At 27.5% G+C, this 16,606-nt stretch overlaps 2 protein-coding genes and 1 pseudogene across 2 annotated transcripts; 1 reads left to right on the top strand and 2 right to left on the bottom strand.

The window, feature by feature from the left end:
- Nucleotides 1-2,829: 2,829 nt before the first annotated feature.
- LOC149059534 (uncharacterized) lies at nucleotides 2,830-4,531 on the bottom strand. The gene is made up of 5 exons (XM_089224702.1): nucleotides 4,486-4,531; nucleotides 3,953-4,101; nucleotides 3,757-3,873; nucleotides 3,121-3,502; nucleotides 2,830-3,050 (listed from the first exon to the last, which is right to left on the bottom strand). Exons 1-5 carry the CDS (start codon nucleotides 4,529-4,531, stop codon nucleotides 2,830-2,832), a joined length of 915 nt encoding a protein of 304 aa, XP_089080828.1.
- A 934-nt stretch (nucleotides 4,532-5,465) lies between these two features.
- On the top strand, nucleotides 5,466-11,083 carry LOC107170755 (CCR4-NOT transcription complex subunit 10-like). The gene is made up of 12 exons (XM_015520947.2): nucleotides 5,466-5,974; nucleotides 6,051-6,201; nucleotides 6,271-6,464; nucleotides 6,544-6,672; nucleotides 6,757-6,860; nucleotides 6,929-7,080; nucleotides 7,162-7,367; nucleotides 7,438-7,550; nucleotides 7,615-7,878; nucleotides 9,828-10,071; nucleotides 10,682-10,760; nucleotides 10,843-11,083. The coding sequence occupies exons 1-12, from the start codon at nucleotides 5,717-5,719 to the stop codon at nucleotides 10,896-10,898; spliced, it is 1,950 nt and encodes a 649-aa protein (XP_015376433.2). The 5' UTR covers nucleotides 5,466-5,716; the 3' UTR covers nucleotides 10,899-11,083.
- Nucleotides 11,084-14,006: 2,923 nt separating this feature from the next.
- Nucleotides 14,007-15,468, bottom strand: LOC149059535 (uncharacterized; annotated as a pseudogene).
- Between the last annotated feature and the right edge of the window lie 1,138 nt (nucleotides 15,469-16,606).

Below are 16,606 nucleotides of genomic sequence, written 5' to 3' on the forward strand. Positions count from 1 at the left end.
ATGTAATTATTTATTATTCATAGTAATAAATATATTTTAGATTCTAAACAGCAATGAATGTATTGATTTTATTAAACAAAAAGTTTAAATTAAAAATATATATTTATTTATTTATTTCAAGATAGCATGTAGTATTTCATACTGCAACATGTATATTTAAAAAAGAATCACCCTGCACAAAGTATATACATTATACTTATACATATATCTAGGGTGTAAGACATAAATTAATTGATTTCAAGATCAATAATCAATATTATATTATTTTTATTCAGTGTATATTATAATACTAACAATTTTATTTTTATGTATGAATAAGGACAATACAGTATATGATCAACTGTGTTAAAAATTTTAAATTAATTAACATAGGTATAACCTGTGTATTAATAATTGTATATATATATATGTATACAATATAGCCAATGTTTAACAATTTTATTTTAAATTTTATTTTTTTGTATATTTAATTATAATTATTTTTTATATATTTGACCAATAATGTGTGAACAATTTTTAAATAATACCTAATTTAATACTTTAATTTTAATTGTTATAGATATATTTAATTATTGTAATTTGACTTTTTTTCATGTCTTATTTTTCCCATGGCTTTTATTCCCCTGGATTTTTTTCTTGGCTTTTTTCTCCGTGGATTTTTTCCCTGTCTTTTTCTGCCTACCATATGGCTATATAGTATATTATTGTATGTTTGGTGCATGGACTAAGATATACAGGACTGGAAACGACGCCATTATCGATGGAACCAATGTACAACGCTAGCTAGTACAACGTCGATCTTAACGCTATCTAGGTACGCAAGTGCGTTATAAAATAATAATACTTACGTGGTAATACCTACATTGTGCTAATAACTAATAAAAATAAGTAATAATATTAAATATATTAAATTGTAATTATTGTACATTTGTACTCTCGTTTGTACCCATATAAAAAAATTTTGAAAAAAATCTATTTTGAACTTAATACCTATAGGTACCTACTTCAAAATTCAAATACTCTGTAGATAAATGTGTATTGTGTATGCATGAATAATAAGAAAAACAAAAACAATAGGTTTAATTTTTAAAAACAAGAATTAAAGATATAATATATTATAATTCATATTACTCAAGTAATGACCAATTTTGCAGATTTTTTCCTTTTCAAATTTAATTTTTTTTTATTTTTATTTTCTATATTTGCAACTATCGCATCCTTGTTGTTATATAATACCTGACGATGAACATTAGTATTTCATTTTTATGTTCATCACATGGAAATGTTAATAAACCGGTATTATTTTCTATAAAATCATCTATTGTATCCTGAAATACACTAGACATAGTACAATACTTTGAGTAAGAATTTTCTATTGCCGATATAATATTGTGAAAATGTTCATTTGGGTGAATCAGTTTTCCTCTGGATTTCAAATTAGTAAAAGCGGCTTCAGATTTACTAGAGTAGACTTTTCCTAAAAATAAAAACTTATGTTATAATATTTAATTAAAAATCAATACCTTTTTGGGTACCTAGAATATGAATTATACCTTCTAATGCATTTATTCATACATCACAATTTGTATGTTTTAATATATGCCGACACACAAAACCACTAATATAATAAATTACACAATCTGTAACTTCTGCTTTGTTAGGAGTACAATAATTGTGAATATCACTTTCAAAAACGTCTTCTGCTTCCCATTTACCTATCGTAGATAAGCATTCCATGTCGCTGTTGTGGACTTAACATTGCCAGCTTCTTTTTTAGGAGTTGAAAAAATTTCTCATCAAAACCACATTTTGTTTTTATGAGAAAAAGATATTTCCTAACTGTTCGTGTACATGGTAATGGCAATATATCTTGTTCTCTCAGAAAAGTATATGTAGAGGGAGATCTAAGAATATATTATGTAAGTGACAATTTATTAAAATTACCTATTATAATTAGTAAAAGTAGGCATAATAATATATTTTAGTTCTTACTGAATTTTCAATAAAATACATAATAAAATCCAATCTTCTGTATACCTTCTACTTTTGGGATTATGTACCTTACTTGTAGAAATTATTTCGTTAATAATTGTTTTATGAGACTCACTTAACTTATTCAGAACATTGCTAACAGCTGAGTCACTCATTTCTCTAGTTCTTTTGTGAATGTTGTTTAATTCAGTATTTAATTTGTTTATAGTTATTTGTAATCTAAACATTTTTATGGGATATAAGTAATCATAAAATATTGACAATCATAAGCGTGCACAGACATTACTGGCAGGGTAGTCATACATGATACATGGCATTTAACATGAACAAAAAAATGTTGATAGGTAACTTTATTTAACTACATTTATCATAGTGAAAAATTATTATATAAGTAATAATATAATGTAATATACCTAAATTAGTTAATAAGTAAAAATTACTTAAAAAATAACTTACTTGTACTTGGCGTATAATTTTTGAATCAGATATGGTTTTTTGTTTTTTCATGGTTAATGTCTCAATGAAAAACTTTTTGAGATTAAAATCACAATTCTAAATTAACATAATATAACTAATTTTATCATGGCAGTTACTGACGACCATATATTTTTCCAATATTCTTATTTTTACGTTCGTTTACGCACATTTTGAAATGGTCAAACATATTAGGATGGGGGAGGCTAGTTGTTCAGTAGTTCGCAGAGTAGTCAAGTGCCTACCCTGACTACCCCGTGCGCACGCTTATGATTGACATACAATTTATTTATATATACATATATTAGGTAACAATATTTATAAATTTATAATTACCTTGAATTTGATTTCAATAGTTTTTTTTTAAAATTTTAAGATATTACTATATTTTTCTTTACTATTAGGAGTTAGAAAGGGCCCTATTTTTTTCTTTTTTGCTTCCAAAGTTCTTTTTTTATATCCTCTAAATGATGAAAATAAACGTTCACAAAATTTACACCTTTTTCCAGAATCAATTATTAATGCACATTTTATATGACGCCATAAATTGTTGAAACCTAATGATGCAGTTTTAACTCTAATACCTAAGGCAAAATAGAATTTATTAAATTTCCTAATGAATTAAAAAAGATATTTAATTAGTAGATACCGTACCAGGAAAATTTGTTGCATTGGGACCACCATAGCACACAACTTTTTTATTAAAGTTTTCAATTAACTTTTCAAAATCTTTTATAATAAGTGGAAACGTTAATTTTGATTCAAGCCCAATGTCATCATATTTTATTTCATGATTGTTCAGAACATAAAATCCAATTTCAAGTTTTGAAGTGATAGTTATTTGTTTATCAATGACACTTATAAGTTTTTGAGTATTATTATATGTATGTTTCACTGAATAAAATGTCACTGCTTTCTCACTACTATAGCATAACCATCCAATTGGTAACTTAATATTTGTATAAGTAGTAAATACATCATAAAAATTATTAAGTACTGCAACTTCATTTTTATGCTCATCTACATATTTATCTTTCTATAAAATAAAACGTAGCAAATAAGTCAGAATAAATGGCTGTAAACACTAATATGTAATATAGGTAATAACTAAAAATACTATTCACCACATCAATAATACTACAGAACTGTTTTGGTGAATTATCTTTCCATAATAACTCTCTTCTGCAATTTCGTTTATTTGTTTTGATTTTCGGAAGCAACTAAAATGTATACATTTTATAGCTAATTAAGTAAAAATAATAATTACTTTTAAGTTGAAGAATATTTTACCAGTTCACTATCATTAAAGATTTCATTTTGTGAATGACATTCAAACAAACTATCAAAAATTGATGGAATTGCACCTTTTTTTAAAGAACATATTTTACGTTTGGCAATTTCATTAGTCTGTAATACATTTTTTTTTTATTACAAGAGTATATTTTATAATAGATTATAATTTGCATAAACATAAAATTTAACATACATTTAAATCTCCAGGATAGTTGGTATATACACTAATTAAATCTTCTGCTGGAAAATGATTTTTACATACATAATGAGCAATGGAACTTTTCCCATTAGCTTTAGAGACAGCTTGGTTCCAAGCTGTTAAAATATTAGGATCTTTTGGTGCTTTGAACAATGTACATTTAATAGTTTTTTTTTAAATATGACACTGTTCTACACTACACCGCCTAGGCATTTTGGTAATTTAACTTAATTATAACAAATAATATAACTATACAAATAAAATGTTAGTAATAAATAATAATAAAGTATAAAATATATTATTATCATAAAAAAATAATATATAATGTAGTAATAGACAATAGTACTGATAATGTTTAAAGTTGATGAATTTTAAATGCATTTTAATCCTCAGAATAAACTAAAATAATCATTTATATAATCAGTACCTGCTCCATAGGCAGAGATCGGGGAGAGGGGGCTTACGGGGCTTAGTCTCCCCAAAAGTCCGTCAAGCCCCCTCCTTTTTAAGTTGTGTGGGATCATTGCCTCCCCGAAGTTTTAATGGATTTCTGCCTTCTGGCATTTCTGCCATTGACCTGCTCAGTACCTACCTCCTATATTATACTTAATTATGTAATATATATACATACATATTATAATATAACTTAGACTTAGTTATTTAGTACAAAATATATTATAATAATATATAATATTCAAGTAATAAAATTAGATGTTTAGATAGGTATTAGGTACAAGATCTGTATAACAAGTCTAAAGCTCTAAAGTGTATTATTGTCTATAGTCGTCTATACAGTTGCAATGTTGTATATTGTAAATTAAATATAACATTATATATTTATAGGCTTATTGCATTTGCCAATAGATGGCACAGCAGTCGCGGTTGTACCGGTGTCAGAAGAGGAAGCGTTGTACCAAAGAACAAACAAGAAACGACACTCTGCCGTGTGATAACATATTGGAGGCTCGGCCTTGAAGTTATGATCGAATTACTGGAGGCTCCACCTTGAAGTTGGTACCGATTTTTGTTTACAATAAACCACATGTATAGTAAATGTAAAATGACAAAATTGTCATTATAAGTAAATTTTAAGGTTTGTTCTTTGTTATAAGTTAATTGTTAACTTTTAAGTTTCAAATGTAACAAAAATTATTGTGTATATTATTATATTTACAAAATCATGAAAATAAATTAATTTGTTATCAAGAATCAAAATTGTTTAATTTCTTATCAAAACTTTTTGGCCAACACGGCGGCACTTGGCGGCATCCAAGGTCACCCATTTATTTAACATAAAAAGATAGGGAATGTTGTACCCCTGGTTGTACATTTGGCCCAGACCCCGCACTCCGCCGACTCATTCGTTTCCAGTCCTGTATATCTTGGTCCATGGTTTGGTGATATAAAGGAAGATAAGAAATGTAATTTACACAAATATTGATAACAAATGTGACGTTTCTGATTGGTCGCAAAGGTTTACACCTTAAGCATAATATTTTGTTAAAAAAGACAAAAATTGTTTATATTTTTGTGGTTAGGAAAATGTTTGATTAAAGTGTAAGCACAAAACAAAACGATCGTCGATCTGTGAACGAAATTATTTGAAACATATTATAAGTAAAAAAGCCTCGAACACCCGTTTTCATATTTAAATTAAGTTTTGAAATTACACGAAAACGCATGTTCAACTGCATTATAGTTAACATCTTAAGTGTACCTATACTTTTTCTACAACCTAGTACACAGTAAGCGGAAAGAATGTCCGACAAACAGAAACCGAAAGGGAAGAAGACCGTTGCTAATATAACTGACCAAGAACGCGGTTGGGCTAAGCAAGCATTGGCTGAATATGAACAAAAAAATTACAAATTTTGCATAGAATATTTGCTGCGAATTGAAAATGTAAGGCCCAGCGATCCCAAAGTATTGCTCAATAAAGCCATTGTTGAGTTCTACAAAAATGGCCTGTGTACAGCCGACAAGTTTCAAAAGGCGTTTATAAATGTCTGTAAGCAGGTAATTTGTCATGATATGACCATTTAATTGCTTTAAATTATCTCATTTTCTTCTTCAATAATTCAATTTTATACAGATGGAATTAAATCTAGAACTGTTGGATTCTTTCGAGGATATTGAAAACTGTATTTACTATTATAATTATGCTGTGTTTTTGTACCACTTGAAACACTACACCAAAGCATTGGCTATAATAAACAAGGTCTTCACATTTATAGAATCTCTAGGTAATAATTTAAGATTTGCTTCTGATATTTAATTATGGTGCGTATATATTAATTATTGATCTTTTATAGAGGAAAATTTGGCTCATAAAGTATGTCTATTGATAGTCCAATTACACATTGATACTAAAAAACCTGCAGAAGCACTGAAATTGATTGCTTACATTGAAAGTCAATTTGTATCAACAGATTATGCCACTAACATATTGACTGGTAATGTAGATCAAACGGGTAATTTACTCAATGAAAGGAAAAAAAGAGAAAACGTATAGTATTTATAATATTACTGGATTTGTTGTTAATGAAATTTTCAAATAATTATGTCCGTTTTATCTAATTTCGTAGAAAACTAATTTAGATGCTACCACTGATGTATTTCGAGTCAGTCTTATTCAGTATCGGGTTAGGTCTCTAATGGAGCTAAATTTATTTGATGAATGTAGTCAGCAGTTAAGAACAATCAAAGAAAAACAAGTAAACTATTCACTTACTATTTTTGTAACCAATTATACTATTTTTATAATAGTTTAACAACACATTTTCTATATCATTTTTCAGGACTCCATTACAATGTTTTTGACAGGGAAATTAGAATACCTTTGTGGCAATCATAAAGAAGCACTATCGACTTTGAAAAAAATTCCCATAAAAGACAACTTTAGGTATGAATGTGTAACATTATATATTTTAACCTAATTTTATCTTTCATTCATCATAATTTCTGTTACAGAGAGACTGGAGAGTGTTCTTCAGTCTTATTAAATAATAATCTAGCTTGTTTGTATCATTATGCTAATAAACCTACCTTAGCATTCACATCTATTTACAAAGCAATTGTTCAACACCAAAAGAACATCACTGATGTAACAAAACCTAATCAAGGTATGGATTAATAACCACTTGTAGATCTTAAAAACAATAAATTATTTAGGCATTCAGTAATAAATGTTGGATCTTTAATAGCTGAAGGTATTCTGTCAGGCCAACCACTTCATATAATTGGTGCGAGCATTAAAACTGAGCTTATGTTCAACTTGGGCATAAGTCTCTTGCATGCTCGAAAACCTGAAGAAGCATTTGACTGTCTAGTTGAAGCTGTACAAACCTATTATATGAACCCTAGGCTATGGTTAAGATTAGCGGAATGCTGTATTATGACTCACAAGAAAGTAAGTAGGAGTGCCCACATTATACCATGATTATGAAGTATAGAAATGCACAAATATATTTTAATTTTAGAGCAACGACAGAGACTTTGATTTCAAGAAACCTTTTATTGAAGGTGTGGTTGGTTCTGGCAAGCACAAGAAAATTATTTTGAAGTCACAGTTGTTTGCAGACACAAAATACAGGTTAGTTTAAAAACTCATTGTGTATTTCAAAATCATCGAATATAATTTTTTTTTTACCTCACAGTTGCGAAGCAGTTTCCGCATCTATTCCAATGCCAAGTCTCGAATTTGGTTCATTGTGTGTGCGTAATGCAGTTTTATTACTTCAAGACAATACTATTGATTGTTCACCTTCTCACAAACCCATCAACATATCCGACAGAAACTATCTTTTTGACTGCATTCAATCAGCTGGAGCATATATAGCTTTATGTTTAGGAGATCCAGTGATTGCATTAAAGTATTCACAAGTGTTACTTAAGTCTGAAAAAATTAACAAAGTTCATAAGTAAGTCAGTTTCATGCATAGGCGTAAATAGGGGGGGGGGGGCTTGAGTAGGCATAGCCTACCCAGTTTTGTCTGTAGCCCACCCAGTTTTGGAAAGTTATGTGCACATTCCTGAATCCCATAATTTATGTGTTTATTGTCTTTAGTACTTAATTATAGTTTTAAATTATCAACAATATGAATATTATCATTATATTACTATCAAATATTTTATTACCTATGGTTAATTATCAATAATACAGGCTCATTTTGTTGTATTATCTTTCCAATCTTAAGTATAGATTTTCTGATGAAAGTTTGGGTATGGCTAATTCAGTTGACTCATTCTGTAAATTAGATACAACTGATTCAATGAAATCTATTGATCATTATGGTAATTTGGTAATATGTTTATTTTGTATAAATAAATTATATAACAAAATAATGAAAACTAATTAATTAATTATAATAATTATAGGATTTCAATTTGAATGATGTCAATGAAGTGATTGAAAAACAAACATATCTAAACCTTTATAAATTGTTACAAGTAGCTTTATCTATTCCTATAAGTTCAGCCACCTGTGAAAGGTCATTTTCTTCAATAACACAAATAAAAAATTGGCTAAGATCCTCGATGGCACAAGATAGCTTTACATTTTTATCTATTTTGAATATAGAAAGAGATATTACTAACAAAGTAAACGTAGATGATATTGCTAGCAAATTTGCGGAAGAAGACAGGAAAATAATGTTAATTTATCTAGGCTTTGTAATAAACATTTAATAGCTAGAATACTTTATTTTATCAATTATATATTTATATCCGTTTTATTCGAATCAATTTAGGTAGCTAGTCTGTAAGTGAAAAAAATTCTTCTTTGAAAGAAATTAGGACTTCTGAGCATATAAATATGTTAGTGTTGGTAATCAATAAGGTTGGTGGGGGGGGGGGGGGGATCAAAGCCCCCACGGGTCACTGGTATCATTAAAATGTAGCCCACCTAGAAATAGTGGTCTAGTTGCACCTATGGTTTCATGTGATGATTATCTGTTTATAATAACTTGCCAAAACCTCTCTTCACGAACAATCCTGGGCGACGTTTAAAACGTAGGTGGTGTCATGATCTATTAGTGGACTAGTTAACTAGCCCACTAATCACAACTATATCACCGTGAAGTGCTATTACTGAATAGCTTCTTCATCCAAGCCTGGCAAGCCAACCACGTCCTACTATATAACTCTTGTGCTTATTGTAAATTACTGTTACAGATTGTATAAATTAAAATAAATATGTTAAAAAATAATAACTTACAGGTAGTGGTGATATCTGAATTTGAAATATGAGCATGCTCATTTATTATTATGTCACAAAAATTACATATACAAATTATTTATTTATTATACTATTATAGTAGTACTCATTTATCCCAAGATTAGATATTAATAATAGAAGGTTTAATTTCAATCAAATAATGTATTTTATATTGTTTAAAATTAATTGATAGTACAGAAATTAGTTTTTATTTATAATAAGACATTAATTTAATCCATTCTACAATACTTTCAGAAATTTAATTAATATTCAAGAATTAGTATACAATACAGTAAAATATAAATTACACAAATTATTGACAAACCATTACTAAATGAGCATGCCTTCAGTGGTTAGTTCCTCATTTGCTAGTGGAGTGAGGTTCAGAACACTCAGTTTTTTCACAGCTACTACAAGTGTTATATAGATTATGCACACATTTATTGCATGCTCTATCAGTAAAAGTTACCATAAAATCTCTATAGATGACATTTTTATCTAATGTAATGATTTTTTTAAATGCATGGTATATTATTGATGATTAATTAATTTTTGAATTTTTACCACTTATGTTATTTTTCTTAAGCTTGGCAGAAGAATTTGCCTACATTTATAGATCTATTACATTACAAACTATTATAATTTTATTTATAGATTTTTAGGCCATTTATATGCAGCTGAAGCACTGGTATTGTTAGACAAACCAAAGGAAGCAATAGATATGCTAAAAAAGTCCAATGCTTTGGATGATATTGAACCTGAAATACATGAACAGCTTAAAATTGAAGAATGGAAGCCAAACAAACAAAACTCTGCCAAGGCTGTTCTTTATTATAATTTAGCTGTAGCATTGACTTTACGAGGTGATCTTGATAAAGCTGGGGAGTTACTTAAACAAGTAAGACCAGTTTTATAATGCTATGTTTCTATTTTCTGATTAAATTACATTATACGGAGAATGTCAGATTTTAATATAAATGTAATATATTGAATACAAGAAATTTATTTATTTTTATTTTTATTTATATCAAACATTACGGGCAGAGTCCAATTACATTACAAGATTATATTAAGTATATAGTTACGTTTAAATATTTAAATATTAATAATTACATTTTTAATAGAACAATAAATAAAAATATAACAATAAGATTAGTCTAAATAAGGAATGATGGCTGTTCATTAGCTATGCGCATCATACGATACATATGATTATTACGGCTGTAGTTTGTGAACAATTTGGGATTGAGAAGGTTTTATGAGAATGGAGGGAACGCTGTGGTACTTTTAAATTGATACAAGAGAGAAGAGTGGGGGCGTCTATTGATCCATCCAAGAGCTTACATGTAAGAAATACATGTAAAACAATTAAATTACACAAAATATGTTCCTGACAATAAACATTTTTTTTTGTTTTAATAACCTGGCATTTTGAATATAATTTATTTTAATATTATTATGCTGTGTAATTATTATTTATTGAAAACTATAATATTGTGGCTTTTCAGGTGTGGCTGTCAAAAATCGTACATGTTTCAGTACCTGTTCACGTTATCATATTGGCTTTATACATTCATTTACGATTAGGTAAGAAGATAAAAAATTTTTGTTCAAGTAAATTCTTGTAACATAATATTTTGTCTATAAATATTTTCTTTATATCTTTCAGGTCAAAAAGAGATTGCAATATCCCTAATAAAACAAAATTGCCCGCAAGCGAAATAATAGGCAAAATACAATCTTAATTTACCATTTATAAATTTATATTTTATTATTAGTAATAACAAAAATAATGTACTTGCATGTATTATATTTTATTTCATATAATATGTAATTATATGCTTGTATAGATATCAATAAAAATTTAAAAATACATTTTTTTTAGAACATTACACAATTCAATTTTATCTTTATCTTTTCTTTTATATTAATAAAATTTTAAAAACTTTACACTTGAATTTGCATTTTATTTGTCTTGATATTATTTAACTTAACATATTTCCTATACTTGGCAGAATCTTACTCCTTCAAACACGTCAATGACAAAATATTATAATCATTATGATCGATTTATTCATATAGGTAAAATATAGGAGTAAAATTTAACGAATAAATTTTTATTTAATATTACACCAACTTTAGACTCAATTTCATATAAAACCATTGTCAATATTAATATATATCTCCTACTTAAATAATTATAAGCATGGTTGATGTTTATTACTTATATCAATACTAATATTATCTAGCATTGCCAAATAAATTACAACACATCATAATCAAGCTCTTCATATCAGCACAAGCATTATGCTTTTGAAAGGGAAGCTGTGCAATCAGATATCTAACTTTATTATTATACCTTATGAATATAATCTTTTTATGCTGAATTTTAGTTGACATTAGGTTTTAGTATGATAATTTAAAAAATTTTCTAACAAAGATAATTTTTTTGAATCAATACCAGATATGACTTATAGATAATTATTTAACTATGTAAGTAGCTAAAAGTAAAATGTTCAAACCAGATAAGATGAACTACAAATACATTTGTTGTCTTCGTTATACATGTTTGTAAAATTTACCCTCAGCAGGACACATTTTGCTTTGTTAAAAAAATATAGTGGATCGAGTTACTATTATAATACTATAAAACTTTATGGTAAGAACAATATCTGTGTTTGTTTTATTGTGATAGACAATAACAAGTTTTGTATTTATAAAATAGTAGAACTTAAAAATGCTCATAATTCTCTTGAAAATTGAATTAAACCAACAAATTGATATTATATAATTATGTCGTAATGTATCGTCATCGTGTATGCACACACATAACGATAAACCGAATAAAATATGATCATTGTGCTCAAACAACAATATTTTCATTGTCAAAAGAAAAGCGTTTAGATTTAAAATTTTAAATATTTAATTAATTATTGTTGTTATTGTTATCTAACTTAACCTTACAAGTAAAATTTAGTTAGAAAACAAATGGAATTGTATTTTGTATAAATTTATTACATCATGGACAGCAATTATTGTGTAACATCAATATATAATAACGTCAGTATTTTGTTAAATATCAAATATTATAATTTATAATGTTGGCGTTATTATAACATTAACTACAGTTAAAATATATAATAATACATTTATAATATTTCATTAACGTGTTCATTAAGTTTTCTACATAATATTAAAGTTTAAATTACGTAATAATATTACAATAACATCAAGTTATTAACTTATTATAGTATTTTGTTTAAAATATTTTGGTCATGTTTTTAGTTGATTGAATTCAGTATGTTTAAATTATATATATTATTAAAAGCAAATGCAATCTAGAACAATATTCAATAATTCAAATAATCTGTATTATAGTAATAATATGGTGTGTTCACCGATTTAGGGAACACTGAATTTCTCGGCATTTGTTTGGAATAAATCGATTTTTTTTGCAAACTGGTAGTATATGAATACACATTTTAAAAAATTTTGAGAATTTGGTTACGTAAAAACTTTTTACATAGATAGATATCCTAGGGAACAATACTTGTGTACCTACTATATTTTTATTAATACTGGTGATTGACATAATAACTTATTAAAAATACTTGTAATAATATTATTTATTATTATTATTATATTTATAGTTATAGCTATAAGGTAATTGTTCACAACAATTAATTATGGATATTTTCATGGTGTCGGCTGTACATGCATATTTTGGTATCTCATTACTTATACTTCTAACTACTGATATTATTGTTTCATTTATGAATTTATGATTATCTGTCATTTGCGTACACGCATTAGAAGTGTAGAGACACACAAATAATATTAAAATATATTAATATTTATAATATTCATACAACTGGCAGTCACTATAGGTAAATAACTTTTTTTATTATTAACATTATGATTTCATTTATTTTGTTTATACAACGATAAATAAATGTATTACATTTTAAATTATTTAAAAAGTAAACATTCTTATTATATTTTTTTTATGTAATCTGGAGTGTATTCATGTGTTTATGACACTTATTAATATATAATATATATAATTATTTAGTTGAATAATCATTATTTTGCATTCTGATTTTTACTTATATTAACTATAATAAAAAACGTATATTATATAATTTATTATTAGGTATAATACAACATAATGTCTAATCATCTAGATCAGGGGTCACCAACTGGCGGACCGCGGTCCGGATACGGACCTCGAGCACTTTTTTTATGGACCGCGAGCTCGTTTTCATTTTACATTGATTAAGTTCATACGCGCCAAACCGACGAGGGAAACGCGCCGTCGTCGGAGTGACGCGTATGAATTTGACCAATTTTTCACATTAAAAATGAAATATTTCAAACATAATCTTTTTTTTTGTAAATTCAATTTAAATAAATAAATAAATATAAATACAAATTTTAAAATGTATATACCTATTTATTAATTTGTGTAAAATACAATGTGAATAGATAAATAAATATAATCACAAATTTATAAATTATGTCATTGAAACTGTTTGGACCGCGTAAAGTTTGGTAAGTTTCAAAACGGACCCCCATAGAAATTAGTTGGTGACCCCTGATCTAGATCGTGATAGATTTAGATCATATGAATCGGGGTGTAAAAAAAGATGAAAGATCATTTTCGAAATTGAATTAATTAAGAACTATCTAAGCAGCACTATGTCACAAACAAGACTAACTGGACTTTCAAGAATATCTATTGAAAAATATATAGCTGAAACTATCAATTATGGCATCTTTATAAATGATTTTTCAAGCGAAAAGTCAAGGAAAAAATCGTTCTAAAATATATAATCAATAATATAATAGGTATATTATTTTCGGAAACATATTATTTTCCCAAAATTGATCATCTTTTTCAATAGTTTCGTATTTAATACCTTTTTTGTCCAATTGGATTTGGTAATAGTATTTATGATGAGTATTTATTCTTATAATATCTTTATCTTTATTTATTTTCCATAGATTAATTTTTCTTTGGCGTATCCCTTCCTCAGGCGTTATATTTGCAGCAGATATAGGACATTTAATTTCAACCAATACCTATTAGTCCATCAGGTGTTGCTCCTAAGAAATGATTTTTGGTGTCTATAAATAAACCATATTCACTAATACTTACACCCAAAACTGTTTCCAATTGTAACTTTGCCTCTTGTTCATGTTTCCGCCCGTATTCCATTGCTTTCCAATCGACATTTGATGAGTACAACATATTTTTTACAACATTTTCACATCCTGTATCAGTTCGTAAACAAATTATGCGTCCAAAATTTGAAGCCGTAATAAGGTGCCTTCTATATTCCAACCATTTGCTTGATGCTGATTGTTCCGCTGTTCCTTTTTCAATGACATCGCGGTTAGCTGCCATTTCTTTTAACAAATGAAAAACATTATTTTTTTTCATCATCAAATTGCTCGGACACCGTCCGACGGATCAACGTAAGACGCTTTGGAACTTCAATTTAGTTCTGTACGTTTTGACGCATTTATTTTCTGTGTCGTTGTAGTTTCAACTTCGATGTTGTCCATTTTTTCCCAGTACTATGCTGGCAAATTGCAGGCTGCAATAGAGTTTTATGTCATTCATACATTGGTCGTTTTGTATTCTTCATTACTGTTGTAACAGCCACACACCCTTGGAATGACCACGACATTGCAAAATTAATCTTGTTGCCACCAATTAATTTTGCTATAATACTATTTAATGATTCGACGACGATGTTATCCACGTTTTGCAACAAACTACGGCTATTTCTTGGTAAATACAGCACAGTTTGCATTATATTTGAATAAAATAAAATTTTATTCAGTTGATTTAATTTTTTCAAGATAATAAACATCTTCAACTTTATCGTAGAAATAAGATGCACATTTATCTTGTTAATCAAGAGCATGATCGATAATATTTAAAATGTAATTTCGTAAATCATTTTCTATATTTTTATTTTGTCTTCGATACTTGATTGCCGAAACGATTCCTCTCCTTAACCTTGAAATATATTTTTGTACCTAGCAACTTTCGATGGTCCAATTTACCAGTTTCTTTTTTGGTAGTAATTTCTTTTAATTTCTTACAAAAATTCCGTAGCAAATGATTTTTACACTCAATTTTTTCGACTGTTAGATTTGTGTAGGGACGTGCGTCCAACATTTGCTTATAAACGCTGATGTCTCCATCGCTAATTTATTTATGGTACCTTATTCCATAGATGCGTTCACTATCTTTGAACCTCTAAACAATTACCACAGCTTCCATAGCTGATGACCCATCAGAAGACTTCCAGTTTTTAAAACATTGGTGGTTTTTAGCTTTATCTTCGGTTTTTGTTCTAGCAAATGTTGCGCAGAATTTATTCTTGACACCCATAAACAAAACCTTTCTTGTTCTGTATCCGACTAGTGCAGCTTACAAAAATTAAAAATTTGAACATATTTATTATTACCTATGTCAGATCATTCTTCTTGTAATATGATATTATAATGTACCTAAATTGTATATAATCTGTTCTACTTTATACTCATATAATGCAGTACTATACACTATAGTATAAGACGCTATAAACTATGAATAAAAATAGAATACTTCTCTTATTTCACCATAACATACTCTCTATACCAGCTACTCTCTATATATTGTATGTATATAATAAATAATAAATGTACCTATATTATATTATAATATATTTATTTCCCTACTTTGGAGGTGATGTATTTACTAGTCTCCAGGATTATTGGACTCTCCAAAGTCATTTACCTATTATATATTTTTAATTATTTAACATTTGTAAATACCTATATACAAGGTGATTTTTTTATCAAACAACACTCATTATTTAAAATTTTATCAACATTTTTTTTTCAAAATTGTAAATTTACACTCTTCTTGAATTGTTTTTTTTTTTTTATATTTTTCACCCTTATATTTTATTAGATAAACCACTATCAACTTTTGATTTTCAAAAGGTAACCTATACTTAAAATGTCATAAATGAATAAGGCTATTTTAGATTCTGAACGAAGTGAAGAATGTATTGATTTTACAATGATGTGTTTTTTTTTTTGTGTCTGTGTACAGCATAACTAGTCGAAATAATGCTTCGATTTCAAACTTTGGGGGTGGTTTCCGATGTAAAAGTTAAGATCCTTGGTGCATTATAGAGGTTAAAAGTAAACATTTTCCAACATTTTTCAAAAAAATCGAGAAAAACAAAAAAAAAATGACAGAAAAACGGGAATTTTTACGCAAAATCAGTTTTCGACCAAATCGATTTTTTATATGGTTGTAATTCAAAAACTAATCACTGTAAATACTTGAAATTTTCACCAAATGATTATGGTAGTGCTATCTATATACAGTTTAATTTTCAAATTTTTTTGACTTTTTGAGTTATTTA

This window comes from Diuraphis noxia, unplaced genomic scaffold, assembly GCF_037042655.1.
Source record: "Diuraphis noxia isolate RWA-SAM2 unplaced genomic scaffold, SU_Dnox_SAM2 contig0001, whole genome shotgun sequence".
Classification (NCBI taxonomy): Eukaryota; Metazoa; Arthropoda; class Insecta; order Hemiptera; family Aphididae; genus Diuraphis; species Diuraphis noxia.